The 19,021-nt window shown below is 43.7% G+C and overlaps 1 protein-coding gene across 2 annotated transcripts in view; it reads right to left on the bottom strand.

The window, feature by feature from the left end:
* Window positions 1–19,021, bottom strand: part of SLC46A3 (solute carrier family 46 member 3) — a 307,576-nt gene that overhangs the window by 264,283 nt on the left and 24,272 nt on the right. For both annotated transcript variants that reach the window (XM_069640757.1, XM_069640758.1), the window contains one exon: window positions 1,149–2,016. In XM_069640757.1, coding sequence (XP_069496858.1) covers window positions 1,149–2,016 — 868 coding nt within the window. The remainder of the gene's footprint in view (window positions 1–1,148; window positions 2,017–19,021) is intronic.

The following is a 19,021-nucleotide window of genomic DNA, read 5'->3' as shown; positions in this document are numbered from 1 at the left end:
ACTAAATGTACAATATTGAACAACCAAGGATCCTAAATCTTGACTGTAAAAAATCGCAATGGCCTACTTGAGGGTGGTAAGCAAGGCACTACTAGAAGGTAGTAAACGATGCACCAGTCTGCTTCGTGTGCTGCTCCCCATTAGTGCTCAGATGTCTACTTTGCCAATTCCCTGTATCTAGTTTCAACTGAAAAAAGCATCCAACACACCCAGTGCATTGATGTCCGTCTTCTTCAGGACCTAGAACAATCTGGAGAGATAGTATACACCATATCCTTCTTTCATCATGTTGATTGCTCCCAACTTTAAAATTGTTCATGCCAAGTGGACTAACGCCATCGTCATTAGCAGTCTAACTTGCAGGGACATTTACCTTAACCACATCACTCCTTTCCCAGTGTGATGCATCAAAGGTTGGAAAAGACCCGGATGCATTCGTCTCAGCGCGGGTAAACAAACATATGATGCGTCGCGTCACCTGCGCGTGCAGACCATAAAAGAACTCTTTCTCAAACAAACCGGCAAACACTTACAGGCACATCCTCTGCCAAGCAGCCTTAGGCTCTAATAGACATGCATGGAACATTCAGCACTCGCCCAACAGCTATTTCTATGCTATCACACACACAACGCCAATAAACAACCTAACCGGCCATACAATGGGATATCACACTGAGACTTCCTGATTATTTTTTTTTGCAAATACCTGTGAATACTGCTGTTTATATGTTTCAATTCTATGAACGTTGTAATACAGTTAAAAATGCTTGCTGCAGAGTTGCTGGTGGTAGAGGAGTTCTGGAAGACATGTGCAGAGGGGTGTGTGCAGGCAGACTTTGAAATGACATAGATGATTAGTGCTGATTATTTCAAGAGTGTTTTGCATACAGTAATTTGCAAACTACACTGGTTGCCAAATGTTTAGAACTAAGCGGTGCATTCAAACGCTTTAAAAATATGCAAAACATTTTCAGTTAGTCTTTCAGCCATAGACACTGGTTTTAACAATCAATACATGCTAGAAAACACATCTCTCTATCCAGTGTCCAAAACTCAATTTTCGGTATTCATTTCCTATATAACCAACAGCATGACCAGTGTCCCGATCATTGGAACCAAAGAAGATAGAGATCTCAAGTAGCACTTACCTAAAAACATCAGGAGTGTAGTTTGGGCAAAGGCCGCCATAAGCATTCCAGTGGTCCAAGACAGTAACCCAATAAAGACTATGTAATGATCTTGCATCCATTTGGTAAAAAGGAAAAGTCCAAGAAAACTGGTCACAAAAATGAAGGTAGACAAAGCGGATCCCCATCCGATGAGGACTGCATCCCAGCAGAGTGGTGAATCCAACTCGTAGAGAGTGAAGAGGGAGGAAGAGCCGTACTGCCCAAACAAGTATGACATGAAGCCAAAAAGCATTAAACTAATCAAGGCTCGCTTTTTGATAGAAGCATTTCTAAAAAGCAGGAACACGCCCGAAAACACTTCCCTAAAGCCTTCCGTACTGAATGGATTTGCCTGGGATTCTGATACGTGTACAGTTTCTTGGAGGAAGAAAATGATGTACATCATGTTCACAAAATGGAGGGCGGAGGCCGTGCCATATGACCAGAAGAAGCCAAACTTCTCAATGAAGTAGCCCGAGACGATTCCAGCTAATCCACTGGAGACTCCAAGAATCATGTCAATGAGAGCTATCCGTATAGTCTTCTGTTTTGCACTGTGGCTTATGTCTGCTGCATAGGAAAAACATCCACCAAGGAAGGTTGCAAAGCCCCCCAGAAATCCAGCGATTACGGATGAAAAAAAAAATATATAGAGGGGCCAGGAGAAATAGGATATCGAAAAGTAGAAAGATGATGTCACAAAGCCTCCGAGGGAGGGCAGAAATAAGGAAGCCTTGCGTCCATGCCGGTCACCGTAGGCCACAATGATCAATGTCACCAAGAGACTCGGAATCAACCCACTTAAATCCATGGACATGGAAAACATAGATGCCCTCTTCTGGACCACCTGGAAAGAAATGAAAAGAGAACTCTTAACACGAGAGCGCAGAATGAGTGAACAACTAGCGGACACAATATGCACCAGTTCTTTCACTTTGTCTCACTACTCTCCACAGTGACAACAGACTGGCCTGGGTGTGACAAAGGTATGTGAAAAGGGGGCAGGAGAGACTTGAGGCATCATTATAAGTCTGGTGGTAATGTTAAAAACACAGCACATTACCTCTTGGCCTTCCCCTTTGAGATGCATATGGGCCGCCCAATCTGCGACATGGTTCAGGAATTTGTGAGAATACAAGGCCAGTATGAGTTACGCCTAAAGAGGGCGGCCCAAATGTGGGCGGAGGGGGACTTCATGACAAGGGATAGACTGAGGACCCCGCTGAATGCGGGAACCTTGTCCGTGTTCCTATACCTCCAACTTAAAGGGGTGTCGACGGACCTGAGATGGGGCAACAGTCTGCAGAGGGAGATGATACCCTTTGAAAAATGCATACTAACCAGGAAAAGCTGAAGAGGTCTGATCTGGTCCATGTACGGGAGTTATTAGCAGAACCATGGGAATCCTTGCAAGCCCGCATCCAGTGAGGGAGGGATCTGGGGGTAGGTATCTCAAACACTTTCTGGCCATTGATGTGCAGGAGGGCCTATCGATCTTCGATTTCCATGCAATATAAAGGCACAACCTGTGAAGCTCCTCCACAGGTGGAATTACACCCCCATGCATTGGTCCAGGATGTTCCCAGGCATTGGTCCAATATGCTGTAAAGGTTGCCAAGCAGATGGGAACTATTGACACATGTGGCAGGGGGGGTGCAAGCATATTGAGAGGTTTTGGAATGGAGATTCTGGCATTGATCACAGAGGTGGATGGGATTACGAGGGTCATGTTCTCCTTTTCGGTATTGGGGATGGGGACGAGGAGGTGTTATACCCTGAATCATTTGATGCAGTCCCTGCTAGTGGCAGCAGGAGAGTGTGTGACACAGTATTGGACAAGATCCCAGATACCCCCAAAGAGTGAATGGTTGCTTAAAGTATGGGGTGGGACCAAGCCTGATTTGCATATAGTCTTTTCCCTTATGAAATGGCTTGGCAGGCTGAAAGACGATGGTCTGCTGGGCTGCCGACAGCTGTGCATGTGGTTATGATTAATTCAAATCCTTGCAGCCCTCACCTTTTTTTTTGCTTAAAGTATGTGGCCTTTATCGCATGGAGAGACTGACATGCATGCTGAATGAGCCGAATGGAAGTATTGAAGAGATATGGTTGCCATTCCTAACAAGATATCAGAATTAACGAGGATCATTTGCATTGTCGAAGTAGAATGTTCTTTATCCTGGAGTAGCCTGAGACTTTAGGTGATGAGTAGCGAGAACTGAGCACTTCCAGGGAGTAGGAGGGAGTGAAATGGGTGTCATGATATGAAGTTAGTATTTATGAGATTAGATTGCATGTGGTACTTAGGAGTGGGGAATATAAAGTACTCATAGGGTATGAGTACCTTACCAAATGCAGTACTTTCTATGTCTTCGGTCCTTATGAGGGAGATATAGGAACCCCCACATGGTGTCAGGTTATAATGGTTTTCAATCCAGAACTGGCAACCTATATGATACTCTTGCACTGATATACGACACACTTTACTTGTCAGTATCACTAAGGACTTCTCCGAGAGCCTCAAAAGATCAATACAATGTTTATTAATTTAATGTAATATACACATAGCCAAAACTGGCTTTGTATATACAACACATCATTATAACATGTCCACATTTGATAAATAGCAACTCCATCAACCAGACAAATTCTTAAATCACCACTGACAAATTTAAAACATACACTCAATATGCTCTAAGAAAGTTACTCTAAAATCTCAATACATTTAAGATAAAATGTGACCATAAAATACAAAAAATGTATATTGTTGCCTTCCACCCATATTTTCCACATGAGGTATCTGTCAGTGGTGTCAAATGTGCTGTTATATGATTTTACATATTTATAACGAATCGCATTTAGTCTCTCACAGCGAGTTAAAATGTATTCCAGAGATTCTATCACGTTTTCAATACATAAGCGCTCCGATCTGACTAGTTCAGTTCTTCCTCCCTTAATTTCAAGTACCTCCCAAACATTGAACTTTAACATTAAGTAATATCGAATGACTAGGCTATCTGGGTATGCAGATATGTATTCAGGAATGCATCTACGCGACGTTCTATGTTGAATGTAAGGACCACTGTTTATGTTTGAGGATAGGCGAATAAGATTCGTCTCGTAGCTATATTCATGGAACTTGTATTTTAACCAGCGTTTTAGTGCAGTTGATAATGTACCATTCATGGATGCAGCAAACCCAACAAGCCGTTCCTCATGTGCTGCATACAATTTCCCAAAAATGCCCAAACGCTCAAAGTGATCTAATCTCATGTGGGCTTGAATGTAAGTGACAATTATAGATCCCTTCTCAAGGTGTAGCATCTTCTCAACACACTACCGCTTTTCGAATAAAGACTACTGGAGCACACAGGAGACTGAACTCCAGTCTTAAATACTCAACTGTAAGTGTTTTTGGCAACCGAAATAAAATTCTTAGGATTTTTGCTTCAAATTTGCTGACCTCGTTAATGAGGTTATGTCCCCATACATCAACCCACCACATTAATACAGGTTCAATCCTTGCAGTGTAAAGCAGCAGTGTGGTCTTCAAAGAGCATCCTCCAAACTTTCATATGAAAGAGTTTATGGAACGAACAATCATACATTTCTTCTTTGTTTCCTCCCAATGGTACATCCAACTAAAGTTGTGATCCACCATAACCCCCAGGTACTTATAGCATGTAATACAATCAACAGGTTGGTTATTAATCCGTCATTTATATTTATTGCCACAAGTTTAATGTTTTGCTGTGAACGCAATGACCTTGGTTTTTGTGACATTAACTCGTAGACCATTGTTTTTCAGCGTAGATGCCGATGGCGTCTAGCACTGTTTGAAGTCCCTTGGGAGTATAGTCTAATAGCAGTAAGTCATGGGCATAGCCAAGCCAGTTTAGATGCTGTGTTCCTACCTTCACTGGATGTACATTTAGGTTTTCAAACACATTTGTCAGATCGGCTAAATACAAGTTAAATATTGTAGCAATGACAATACATCCCTGTTTAACCCCCCTACAGGTGAGAAGAGATTCCAATAATTTACCTTGTCCATCCGAAACGTATTCTGATGCTTGTTTGATCCTTTGTGAAGAAGCATGAGCATTTTTAGGAGACCAGGAGGAATGTTCCATGAAAATAGATTTCCCCACAACCTATTTCTCATCACAGTATCAAATGCAGAGCTAAAAATCAATAAACAGACCGTACACTGACACCTTTCTTCTATATCATGCATGCTCAACTGATGATACTAAGATCAACAAGTTGTGTATCATTTCGGGATTTTTCCTAAAGCCTATTTGGTTAGGGTGCAGAATACCACTTTCTGTTATCCACTGATTAAGTTCAACCAAAAGGACTTTAGCAAATATTATTGCCAGAATATCGAGCATAGCGAATATCCTATAGTTTGCAGGGTTGTTCCAGCAACCTTTCTCATGGACCGGAAGAATGTGGCTCTCAGTCCAAAAAGTAGGGAGTGTTTCACATTCACCTATGTGTAAATACAGGAGTTGCAGGACTTCAGCCCATGTCTTAGCTGTAACGCTCACCTGATTCCCGTAGAGGCGCCGGTCTTGACTGGGCGTATACCGTATCTTCAAAGGTGATGTGTAACACACGGCTGGCTCTTTGGGCTGGACCTCTGTGCACTGTATGTCTGACTCGAAGGGTAAGATGTCTGCAGATAGAAAATATGGGCTTAATGAACTGGGTTATTGAATGTCTCTCTCTTCTTCCCTTTCTCTTCTCCTGTAGAACCCCAAAGGTTAACGCTCTCACCTTAGGTAAGTGAACGCCGTGCTCTCCATCTGCCTCGGGGCAGGGTGCTGTAACCAGTTTCTTCACTGGATAAGGGGAGCAGGGCTCTTGACTTCAGAGGACTGCAGTCCGTCGTTTACTGCACGAACGGTAAGTTTCGAGTAATTCTAATGTCTTTAAAAGTCTTTAGTAATGATGTCTCTTGTTTTGCAGATGGCGGATGACGGGCTGAAGTGAGTTGAAGATGGAGCCCGTGTGATGAATAGAAGCGCCTGGAAGCACGTAAGTAAGCGCTTGTTGCCTGCTTCACGATGCGCTCTAACTGTCTTTTTATTTTGCAGGTACAAGTTCGGAGCGGCTGCAGGGTGCCGGAATACCCACTGGGTTAGATGTGGAAAGGAGTAATGGCACGTGAGTATTAAAGTTCCCCAATGTCTTTAAACGCACCTTGTTTTGTCTTTCAGATGCGGGATGCAGCGCCGAAGGCCTCCGGAGCGTGCGAAGAGTTGGTAAGCTTTTGTCTTTCAGATGCCGGAATGCAGTGCGAAGACCTCCGGAGCGCACGAAGAGTAGGTAAGCCTTTGTCTTTCAGATGCCGGAATGCAGCGCGAGGCGTTGGTGACAGCCGATGGACCAGGTAAGTGAAGCGCTGTCACTGAAGACCGTAATGCTAACCTGTTCTTTCTTGTCTTTATAGGTGTTGCTGAAGACTGGATTCAAAATGGTAAGCCTTTTTCCTTAGGCCCAGGATCAGAGGCAGAAGACACGATGAGCGTTCTGCTGCAGAGGATGCAGAATAACGCAAAGCAAGATTCATCCATCGGGTGTGGTTTAAATAGCCTCCTGTAGTGCGTAGGTGTCTCCTTCCACAGCCACGCCTAGGTAAGAAAAGAGTTCCTGCTTTCCAGAAGAGTTCCAGTGTTCTGAACCTAGGGAGTGGCTCCTGCCCCACCCAACAGGAAACGTAGTTCCAAACAGAAGAGGATCAGAGGCTCAACTGGCAGGCAAGTAAGCAGCATGGTCTGCTGCAGGTAAGTCCACCCAAGCATTATGAGCCCGGCGCTTCCAGCGCTGGGACTGGGCATATTTATGAGCCTGGTGCCACTGGCGCCAGGACTGGGTCCAAAAGGTCCCAATTGGGACTGGTTGGCACTCGGAACCTGGGTTATGGATCTGCTTCCAAGGGAGTTGGGAAAACCCTGACCTTTTGGAAGCAGAGATCATGACATTAGCAGAAGTTTTTATTAGGCTATTGCAAGTGCCATCAGGGGCTGCTGCGCGAGAGTCACAAAGCTTCTCTGGGATAAGGTTTAGTTCACTGTCACTTTAGAAATCCATTTAGCATTAGGTAAATCCACCTCACTGTACAGCGGAGTGGTGGCTCTGAGGGTTTTTGCAATGTGTGTTCTCCAATCTTCTTCGGATACAGCTTTGATGGGCAGTCCCTTATTATTAGCCCCTCTGACCACAGACCACATACTAGTGGTGTTATCGGATCTCGCGTGGCTTGCTAGTTTATGCCAAACGTCTTTCTCACATAGCCGCTTGTGGTCTCTTAACCACCTACGATAGTTCTTTTTTTATAAACTTGTATGGCTTCAGTAATCTCAATTCCTGTTATCTGACCATTCGAGGGTAGAAGTATCTCTGCAATTATGGCTCAAAGTCTTTTTTAAGCATCACTGATTCTTTTGTCATAGTTCTTGCCTTTGCCTATTCACCTTATTCCAACGTTTGTGTGTATTTTTATGGTTCCTCCGCTGATGTGTAGCTTATTTAATATTTGTTGTTAGCCTCAAGAATGCTTGTATCATGCCTGGTCTATCAGTATGGTTACCTTTAAGAAAATGTGTGCTGAAAGCAGGGAATGTGGTTTGGATTATACTATTTGCTTTCCTATATTCCATGATATACGGTTCTGTCTCTCATTCAGATATATGTCACTGTCTAGGGCATACATGTCTTCTGCCTCACAGCAAACATCCATTTTTATTAAAACGCCCAATGGCTTATGGTCACTCACCACGTGTGAGGACAACCATATCCTCCACCATTGCTAACGCTACGTGTATTGAACAAATCATCATTGCTGATTACAATCTGAGAATTAAAATCCCCCACTAACCACAACGGAACGTTTGGGTACATTTCTTTCAAGAAATGTTGCCACAGCAGTTACATTGGATTTAGTGGCTACTCCTTTTGGCGGGTCGTAGATATTGATAAGATACATAACATAATATATATAAGTCATCTTAACCCCCTGTACCATTGGGGTGGAACCCTCCACATGACTAATGTGCCAAGGGTGGTGCACAGTCACCAATAACCCCCTTTCAGGCGGTCATGTGTTCCCTTAGTAGCAGCCATATGTAGTGTACTCCATTTATCAAACTCACACACTTCTACCAAACGAGTTTCTTGTGATGCAATAATACAGAATGTGTCTTCATGTTCTATCAGACAACCCACCGATGATAGGTGTCCAAAGCCTCTTAAAACACATGATATTTGGTCAACGAGATATTGCAGAGAAATGATTCTTGAAAATCTTGGGTAGCCATTACCAGTAGCCATCTGTGTCCACATCCTCCTTATTAATATTTAGACAACTCACAGTAGTAAGATGCTTTGAATGATCAGCCCTTATTGTGCCTTGGTCAATGTGTGTGTATCACTAAGAACTTCTCAGAGCCTCAAAAGATCAATAAAATGTTTGTGACATTTAATTTCGGTATAATGTTGCAATAGTTATAACACACTGTACAGTAGATATGGATTTTCTGTGAACATGTGTGCTTTATATTGTATATTCTAAGCCATTAAGGATTGGAAATGATGTTTATTCCAAGAATAAACCGTGCATACGCTAGCTTCAATTGTCCCCAAATGACAATCCCTGAGGGGGTTGCTGCTCTTACATTCTATGCATGTGATGTGGTTGTATTCCAGATCCTGATGATTCCAATTCAATGTGTATTACTGTTTCCATGTTTACTACTGATTTCACTCTTGTTGTATAAAACCACATATTACTCTTTTTAGCAGTTCCACCATGCCATTACAGTCTGGATGATACTCTGATGCGACTTTCCATATCAAGCCTTTCCTCTTGCAATACTCTCCTCAGCTTTCCTGGAAATTGTGGCCCATTATCCCATAGCACTATCATAGGATATCACTGGACCTCATTACGAGGTTGGAGGTAGTCATGGCGCTATTAGCGCCATGACTAACTCCAATACCGGTACCGAGTCTGCCCTCGTTCAATGGGGACTTACCAGTCTATTCCGACCTTTGCGGGACCGGTAAATCCCATTGAAAAAGCCATTCCCCATTCCCATTTCAGCCCCCATAGGGCTCAATGGGAAGGCGCCAATAACGGTACCGCAAATTGCGATACCGTTATTAGCTCTGAAGTCCCTTAACGGGCCCCGTCCATAAGGAAGGGACCCCGCTAAGGGACCTCAGAATAGGGCGCAAAGGGATTACCGCCACCAATGTCCTTAACGGTACCGGTATCCCTTTGCGCCCACCTCGTAATGAGGCCCACTCTCTTTTAAAGATTCCCTTTAAAAATGTTCTAATTATCGACATGGTAGCTTCTTCCACACTTTTAGCCTCCACTTTCTACTCTATTTAGCCATTCCAACATACGGATGGAACCCCAAAGTGAATTTTTATAAAGCACTTACTCTCGCAATACTTTTGCTTACCTGAAATTGTGGCTCATTTTGACTTAGCACTACCCCAGATATCCCCTTTTCTAAAATTAATTTAAAAAACTCAATAACATTCCACAACTTTAATCTCCAGCCATTTAGAGTGAATCATCACTAGAATAAAAAGTCTGCCCTTTCCTTTTGTGCTCTATCGTCCCAGTATGTCTCTTGCTAGGCTTGTCTATCGGCATACTAGAAAGGGTTGCAGACACATTGGTTGCTTCCCTATCTTGGTACTTTAATCTGAATTAAGGCAGTACCAACACTCCAAAACTGCTCCCTGTACTCACATGTCCACACTTGGTCACAAATATGTCTGGATTACCTTCTGTTTAGTAATGGTAGTTCCTCAGAAGATCTTCATTTATAAATTTTTATTTATTTTTTGCATTCATTAAACACACTAAATCCAGAAGCATCAAGGCGGGGAATACAACATAAACAATACTTAGCATAGCATTTTCTGTTCAGTGTACAGTCAATTGGTGCTGTAACATGAGAATTCAGATCTTATGCTAGGAGGGTTGTTCAGTCTGAGCCCTGGGTAAAGAGATAAGTCTCAAGCTATTTCATGAAGGGCCATAAGGATTGTTCTGTTCTTAATGAAAATGGTAGGGAGATCCAATTCTTTGAAGCGATCACAGGGAAGCCCAGACCTCCGGATCTTTTTCGTGTGAAGGTGGGGATGGTAAGTCGGTGAGCATAGAAAGAGAGAGGTTGATTGAGCTCCGTTTATTTTTTCAGAAATATATTGCGGGGGTCAGTGGCATTTGTGTGTAATGGCCAAGGCTTTGAAGATGATTCTTTCCTGGATTAGGAGCCAGTGGTCATTTGTCCTTGCAGCTGAGATATGGCCTTGCTTAGGGACGTTCAGTGCTGCTCTAAGGGCATTGTTTTGAATGACCTGTAGCTTCATGATGTTCGGAGAGGGGAAGCTTGCAAAGAGGGCGTTACAGTACTCTAGGCTGGAGCGGATGAGTGCTTGGGCTAGTGTCAAACAACTGTTGGAGGAAAGAAAAGGTATGCAGGTGTTGATCAGCTTGGATTTGTGTGCCGCTGATGAGGCAATGGCGTTGACCTGCCTGCTTAGGGAAAGGGTCGTGTCAAGGTGCATGCCCAAGGTCTGGACAGACTTGGAGACCATGATGGTGTTTCCTTTGATGTGGAAAGCTTTGTATGCTGTGTCTAGTTTGTGTTAGAGAGTGGTTTGTGCCGAAAAGAAGGATTTCCGTTTTATCATCGTTAAGGTAGAGGAGGTGTGATGCCATACAGACTTGTATGGTTTGGAAGACGGTTTGTAGTGTGAGCAAGTTTAAGGCATAGGTTCCTATAAGGGGAGGAGGATTTGCGTGTCATCTGCATAGTTTGTGTAGGAAATTATAGAGGCATCTAACCAGTCAAAGAGGGGCTTGGTGAAGATGTTGTACAGTGTGGTAGAGACGCAGGAGCCTTGTGGGACGCTGCATGTGACAGGGGCGGGAAGAGCCGAGGCTGAGGGAGGCAGAAAAGACCCTCAGGTTCTGTCAGACAGGAAGGAGGAAATCCAGGAGATGGCTTCAGGAGATAAGTTTACAGCCGATGTGAGGTGGTTGCAAAGGATTTGGTCATCTACCAAGTCGAATGCAGCCGAAAGGTCAAGCAGTAGGCGAAGGGATACTTTGCCAGAGTCTTTAATATCGTCCATCTGATTTTTCATATCTATTAGGGCAGTTTCTGTGCCATAGCCAGGTCTGAAACCGGATTGGCGCAGCCCTAGCAAGTTGTTAGATTCCAGGAATGCCTGGATTTGTAGGTATGCTGCGCAATCTAGGATCTTTAGGAGAAAGGGAACAGTGGTCATATGTCTGTAATTTGTGGGGGTGTCTGGGTCGAGCGGGTGTGGGTTTTCTTAAGGGTGGTAGAACCCATGCATCTTTGAGATTGGGTGGCACCGAGGAGGTAGAGTAGGAGGCATTGATTAGCGTTGTGATGAAGGGTGTGAGGAAGTCAGCACAGTCCTTAATGACTGTATCTAGGCATGCATCTCCTTGGCAATGGGATGGTTTACGGCCTTTGTTGATCTTGGAGACATCGGCTTTCATCACTGATTTGAAGAATAATAGTGGAGCAGGTGGCCTTTGTCTCTGTGTTTGGTGGGCCTATGTTGGCAGCTTTCAGAGAGTTTTGTTTGAAGATGATCTTGTTTTGGAGCATATCAATTTTTCCTAGTAAGGCATTTTGGATGTTGGTGCACCAATTGTTATCCTTGGTACATAATGATGGGGGCAATGTGGGCGATTCCAGGTCACACATAATCGCAAAAAGCTCTTTGGAACTGGATTTGATGTTAGAAATTCTGTTGTTGTATGTGGTGCTTTGTTCCTGCAGGATTCTTTCCTTGTAAGATTTAGATATGGATGAAAAGCTAGCTTTAGTGTCTTCAGATGGGGTATTTAACCATTTAGTTTGGGCCTCGTGCTTCAGAAGTCACAAAGCTTTGAGTTCTGATGAGAACCAAGAGTTCCAGTGGGCCACTGGCTTGGCTCTACATGAACTAAGTGGGGCCACTAAATTGATAGCCTGAGTTAAGGTTTGATTGTAGAGGACTACTAGCGAGTCTGGGTCTTTAGCCATGATTTGTGGAGGTGTTAACTTGTCTACCAAGGGCAAAAGGCAAATATTAGATATCTTGCGAGTACTCCGAGTTATAGATGGAGGGAGAGTGGTGGCAGTGGGAATAGTGCAGATCTTTGGTATGTTAAAGTGGATGATATTATGATCAGTCCATGGGTAGGGTGTGTTGGATGTAACTTCGATATTGCAATTCAATTCAGCTAACCAATTAAGGGTTCAGCCTTTTGAATGTGTGGGACAGAGGATTCTTTGTGAGCAGTCAAGAGCAGCCAACGAGCAGTCTAATGAGGCTGCATTCTTGTCAAGATCATCATGCAAGCTGAGGTTCAAGTCTAGTAGGAGAATAGTCTTGGATGTTGGTTTGGCATTGGAGAGTAGGTGCATGTCCTCTTCAAATGTCAGGGCTGGGCCAGCGGCACGATAGTCAGATGTAGGGTTATCGTGGATGTATGTGACAGGCTGAGTTTGGTTGCGAGTATCTCAGCAGAATTGTCCTGAACATTGGTTATTTCCCTAAGTAGTAGTGAGTCTATTGCTATGATTGCTACCCCACCACCTTTGGGTATGGATCTCTCCTTGCGGAAGATGGTGTAGTTGGGGAGTAGGTAATAGATGTTGGCCAGAGGCAAGTTTCTGTGACTGCAAGGAGATCAAGATTATTCATTGTTATGAGGTCATATGTATCTAGACGCTGTGCTGTTATTGACCTGGCATTCACTAAGGCTCCTTTTAATGGGGTATTTACAAGTAAAGCAGTAGGTTTTGCGTGCGTGGCGGGCACGATGGTAGTATTGGTTTTAGTTTTTTAAGCTTTTTTGTCCTATTGGGCAGGTCCCATGGATTTTTGAGTTGGGCGCCTAGGGGCGGAGACATGGACTTGCTTGAGGGCTTCGAGTCTAAGGTGTCCAGGTGTGGTTCTGTGGGGTAATTGTTCAGATGTTTCACGCAAGATGTGGTTGGGATGTTGCTATTAAGAGTATGGGTATCAGTCAGGTTGAGAAGAGCAGCTCTCTGGGTGGGGGTGGCGTGCATCTCAAACGCTGATGATGGAGGCTTTGGGTTAGTTCTTTTGTCAGGCTTAGGGTGCAGTAGACTGCACAGGGAGGTGGTAGACAATGAGTGGTGGTCCTTGTGTTAGCAGTAGGCTGGCTGAGCTGCATTGGTAGGCTGACACTGTGTTAGCGAGAGGCAGGATGCAGGTTTACTGAGATTGCTGGTAGTGGTGCGAGGGGCCCAGGGGGATTTAGGCTAGGAGGGGAGCGCCCAGCACTGTGCGTTGGTGTTGTGCACTGGCTGTGTGCCAGGTGAAGGTGTGTGAGAGAGGGTTGTGCAGGCAGAGAGGCAGCTGAGCCTCCTTGTGCTTACGCATGGGGCCCTGTGCAAAGCTCGATCAGGGCTGACCATGGGTACATTGTAGTGGGAATTGGCGTGGGAGGTGCGTGAGAGATGGTGGTGCGGGCAGAGAGCTCTTTGAGTATTTCTGGAAGGAATAACCTGTGGTTGCTTGCCATTTATATTCCTTCTTTCATTAGTTCATCCTTAACTCCCCAAAGTCCTTAGAACTATTGGCTCAATGAAACTCTCCTGTATGACTCTGTCTCACACTCTTTCTATGTCCTCCTTGAGTGCAAATGGAGCAGTCGTTGCTTTCTGAATGACCGGATAAGTACTCTTCTTTACCAATATGCTGCACACATATACTTCGAGCTTGCGAATACCTTTGATGAATACCTCAGGTTACCTTCTCTCCTCCTCTTCCCGCTCATTAGTCTCCGCTCACAACAAGTGTTCCTTGCAATTATGGTCCCGCTTAATCTTCAGGCTTGCCTGATCCTTTCACCTCAATACACTGATAGCCTTATTTGCTATATACACTTTTACTTCCATCATACAGGGTTTGAACACTATCAAGGCCTGGGAATAGCCAACGATTATGCTTTTTGAACACTCGAAACCCTCGGGTTTCCTAACATCTGATTCCATCACCGGGGTGGTCAGGCTTTTCCACCGTGCTTTTGTTATGAAAGTGTAAGGGGAACCTGAAACATCATTTTAATTCCAAAGGCACTCCGTCCATTTTTACTACACATTTTAGTGCAATCCAGTGTTCTCCTAGCATTCATTACTAGTCGTCGATTCATCACTGTATCGTAAGCATGAGACACTCTTCTTCCTTCTGTGGGCTGGACTAAAATGACCCTTCAAGCCACAACTGCTACTTTTCTGTCCTATGGCACGGCATGATTTGAGATTTGTATTTTGTCCCATCTTTCTGCAATGGAAATTCTTTTTTCCATGTCTACTGTTGGCATATACTTCTTTTTTTTCTTTTTCAGAGCCTCTGTTTTCTCATTAAGGCCGGTCTCTGCAGTGCTGCCACATAACCATTTACTCTCTCCCTCTGTCTACTTCCTTGACTGAAAAGTGTGCAGGATTATGGCTACATTTGTTATTGCTCGAGGATCATCTCAAACTCAACTTCTTTTCTTCCAAGTGCCACTATAAGGTGATTCCCATCTAAACATGTTGTCGTTCTGGACCCAAGGCATGCAACAAACATGAGTTATTCTTCGGACCAGTCAGATCTTTGTTGTCAACTGCCCTGGAATGGTGGGTTCTCCCGTGGTGTGCATGGAACTTTATGGCAGCTGGATTGTTATGTTTTGCATGACTATTGATCCTTTTTCTTATAGTGAGTTCCGGATGCTACATCCTTTGCAAGACTTATATAAGCTAACAGATGCTTGACAATGTGTTTTTGGCTTGCATTCTTTCTAATGTGAGACGTCTCAGAAGAGAACTGAGCCTCATTAGCACCCTGGGAGGCGCCATCCACCAATAAGAATGCTCGGAACACAGGTCATATTCACTAAGGAAAGCCAGCGTTCCAAGCATTCTCTTTGGTGACAGGTAACCCTTCCCCGCTCCCCCTTTAGCAGCCATGTAGTTTGCTACTCGGGTGCTAATGATGTCCTTTTTTGAAAAAGGAACACAAAAATGAAACATACCTTTCTGGTGCAGCTCGGCTCTGGCAGTGCTGCTCTGTGGGAAGTGTGTTGAAAATGGACTTCACCCGTCTAGGGAAGCTACACAGGTTCTAATGGCGATATTAACCTCGGCAGCAGGCCGACCCCTTAACTTCGCTCAAGCCTTTAACTTGGGCGGCGGGCTGTTACTGACAGGGACAGTCCACTGCCTCAGTTCATATCGCCTCAATAGTGATTTTGCACTTTGCTATAGAACGGAGTTTGGTGGGGTGAGCATCAGAGAGAAAGTTGGAGATATGCACAAGAGCAATCTCAATAGCGTGTTTACTATGGAAGCAAGAATAAAGAGAATCTGCAAAACCCTTCTTCCCAAGGTAACTAGTGTTCCGATTGAAGACCACCCACTGAAGGTCCTTTAAATAATGGGAAGAAAGGAAACTGGGTGATAGTTTGCTGGGGTACCTGAGTCAGCAGGGGTGTCTTCAAAAAGGGTAGAATAGTTGCAGATTTGATGAAGGTAGGGAAGAGTCAAGCAGAGAGAGAGGGGTCAGTGATCTCAGATAGATAAGAGAAGGTGATTAAGACTAAGGCCTTTATTCACAAAATGTTTTCCAATGGGATTTTGCCATTATAAAATGCTTCTGTGAATTAAGCTCTACGTCTTTTACCATTTCTTGGGAAAGGTCCCAAAGCTTCCACTTCATATCACATATTCCAATTGAATCTAGAACATAAGATTTGATCCAAAATAGACAACAAAGTGAAGCACTTAAATCAAAATGTTTTTCACTTTGAACATATTAAATGGTGTAGGATAATATTAGAGAGACTGATATAATTCAAACCATCTGACACTTATGAATAAGTGGTGGCCCTATAGGCTGTATAACATTTGATGGGTTGGGTGGCTGGTCATGTGCAGTCTTGAAGGGGATTCAATTCCCAGGAAAAGGAGTACACTGAATAACCAAATATACAAGGGCCCCACTTTTTGTGCAAAAGTCAACGAGATCCAGTTAAAGAGCTTTAACGTTTGGCAGGACATGAGGCAATGCTGGCCCCTGATGACATTGCTCCTTCTCCTTCTCATTGATCCGATGGCAGCGGGTATCACGAATGAGAGGGGTATGATCAGTATAGAACAGAAGGAGAGAGAAAAGAAAGTATATCAACAGTCACAAATGATGTCTGAAAGATTGATTTCTGCCCTTGAAATAATCACTCTGACTTACATTACCTAGAATTCACTAGGCTTAGTTCGCCAGGCCTAGTACGGTAGTTTTTTGTTTCTGTATGTTCTTCTCCTCCCCCATCATCTCACTCTTTTTCATGCATTTGTACTATCTGAAACGTCACTGGTCTAGAGCGCTAGTTTATGGATTGTATGTTGATCTACTGTTCCTCCCCCATTCGCCTTCCTTCCTGTCATGCACTTCACTAGTAGTAATAATGTCAGGCCTCGTATACTAGTCATTTTTTGTTAGATCATTCAGAAACTTCAAGGCCTAAGAAACACTCTGTATTCTCCTGTTCCCCTCCCGCCTTGAAGCACTTTGAAGCACTTCATTTGTGAAATGCCATATCATATATCATATCATATACGCACTTTACACATAAACACTTAAAATGACAACCTGTAAAATAACGAAACCTAAAATGAAGGTCTAATTGCTTAGATGGCCCTCTTATCCCAGGTAAACATGGAAGTGGTCTGTTGTGATCCTAAAAAGTAAACGATGAAATACCTAGGGATCCAATTTACCAATTACCATATTTAAATGCTTGGTTCTGTAATTGTCCCCCAAAGGAACATTTAAATAAGTAAAGGTTAACTTACTAACAAGATCACCTTACTTAAGTGCTTGAACTCATCCTTTAAAGTGCACCTCTTAGAGAGCTGGGGACATAAAGATTTGCAAACAATGGGCCTCATTACACGGATGGCGGTAAGGGTTTACCGGTACCGGTAAGGGTACCAGTGGCGGTAAACCCTTACCGCCTTACTACGAGGTCCCTTTGTGGGTCCCTACCTTAACGGCTGGTTTTACCAGCCGTTAAGGACGAGAGCAGCAAGGGGACCTTGGAGCTAATTACGGTACCGCAATTTGCAGTACTGTAATTACCGCCTTCCCCATTGCCATTGAGCCCTATGGGGGCGAAAATGGGAATGGGGAAGTGCCATGATGAATGGGGAATTACCGCCACCACACACTTTGGAATAGGGCGGTAATTTCGCCATTCACCATGGCAGACTCGGTAAAATACCGGCGGCAACCATGGCGCTATTAGCGCCATGGTTACCGCCGTCCGTGTAATGAGGCCCAATGTGTCAAACAATTAAGAGGAGAGTTGTGGGTAGAGAGCGGAGGCAAAGAGCACCATTTCAAATAAACAAGCACATTGATGGAGGGAACCTGTATGGCATACTCTACTTGCGGGTGTATCAACATTCTCACACTTTAGAGTTAATAATGGTATGAAGTCATGCCCAGAGCAGTGTCAGTGGATGTATTCAAAACCTTCCTCCCATCACTTTTTTGGTTGTAGCGTGTCTCACGAGCAAGAGACGCAGAGCAAAACAGGTTCAAATCCCGGGTCCGTGCTTAGAAACCTTTTCGGTATTAAGCGTGTTATAAAAAAACAATTATATATATAGTTACAAATCAGATATTACATCATATCTCTGAAAGGCACACATGCACCTAAAATAGCTATACAATGATGGGGCTTGTGCATCTGGTGCAGAGAAGCCTATCCTCTATAAGCAAGTCACTGGTTATTCTATAACAACCTTACAGGTGACCATGGTGAGAGTGATAACGAAATGTATGGCTAACTTGGAGAAGGGCATAGGTGCCAGAGTAGCAGATGAGGACAACATTTTGTGTTTACAATAGTTAATGAAAATACTGATTTCCAGTGTGGAATGAATATCAGTGGAATGTGCCTACGGCCTCCTTTAGTATCCAAGTCCCAATGGCAGTGTGACAGACACAAATAAATATGCGATGGTCTGTGAGAATACACCTAAACATACAAAACTTTATTATCAATCTCTGTTGGTCAACAGGATTGGTGCTTTTCTCCTGGATTGAGCTGCCACTGGTTTGTAAGTGGCATTTCAGTCTCTGGCTTCAAGACTTATGTTAGGGCATGATGTGAGACTCCTCTACGCAGCATGCAATGTGTTAGCCAAATATCTCCGTCTCCAAAGCTGCAGTGTTCGTATTCCTGAACTAAGCATGCTTTGGCCTTGTTGAATGTATGTTTCTCAGATGCTTGAGGAGTTGCTCCACTGTATTTATCCCAAAAAAGGGTTCAGCAAATGCTTCTTAACCATATGCTAGAGTAGTATGGAAGCACAGTTTTCATCAAATGTATTTTCTTCAATGGCTGCAGACTCCCATATTTATCACACAATGATAATTTCTGATTTTTGCAGAGAACAGGAATTCAGTCTCCAGCAAAGGGTGGTTTTAACATTTCCTTCTCAAGCACTTCAGAAGTATGGGACTCCAATCCTGTGTTGGGTTTAGGAAATGCTTTCTCAGATCACTGTTGGAACTTGTACTCTGAATCCCAGCATGCATCATTCTGATTTTCAATTCACTTTCTCAAACTTCTCTTTTCCCCCAAAGTGCACTATAACTTTGAGTCTACTGTGTATACATCATTTCCTTGAGGTGATTACCAATTGTTGACAGCTCTAACTTCACCATCTCGCACATGGATGATATTTGTGGGAGGTTCTTAATTTATGTGGTTTCAA

Source organism: Ambystoma mexicanum, chromosome 7q (assembly GCF_040938575.1).
Source record: "Ambystoma mexicanum isolate Mex_15411 chromosome 7q, UKY_AmexF1_1, whole genome shotgun sequence".
Classification (NCBI taxonomy): domain Eukaryota; kingdom Metazoa; phylum Chordata; class Amphibia; order Caudata; family Ambystomatidae; genus Ambystoma; species Ambystoma mexicanum.
The sequence above is the reverse complement of the archived record's forward strand: the minus strand, read 5'-3'. Positions and strand labels throughout refer to the sequence as shown.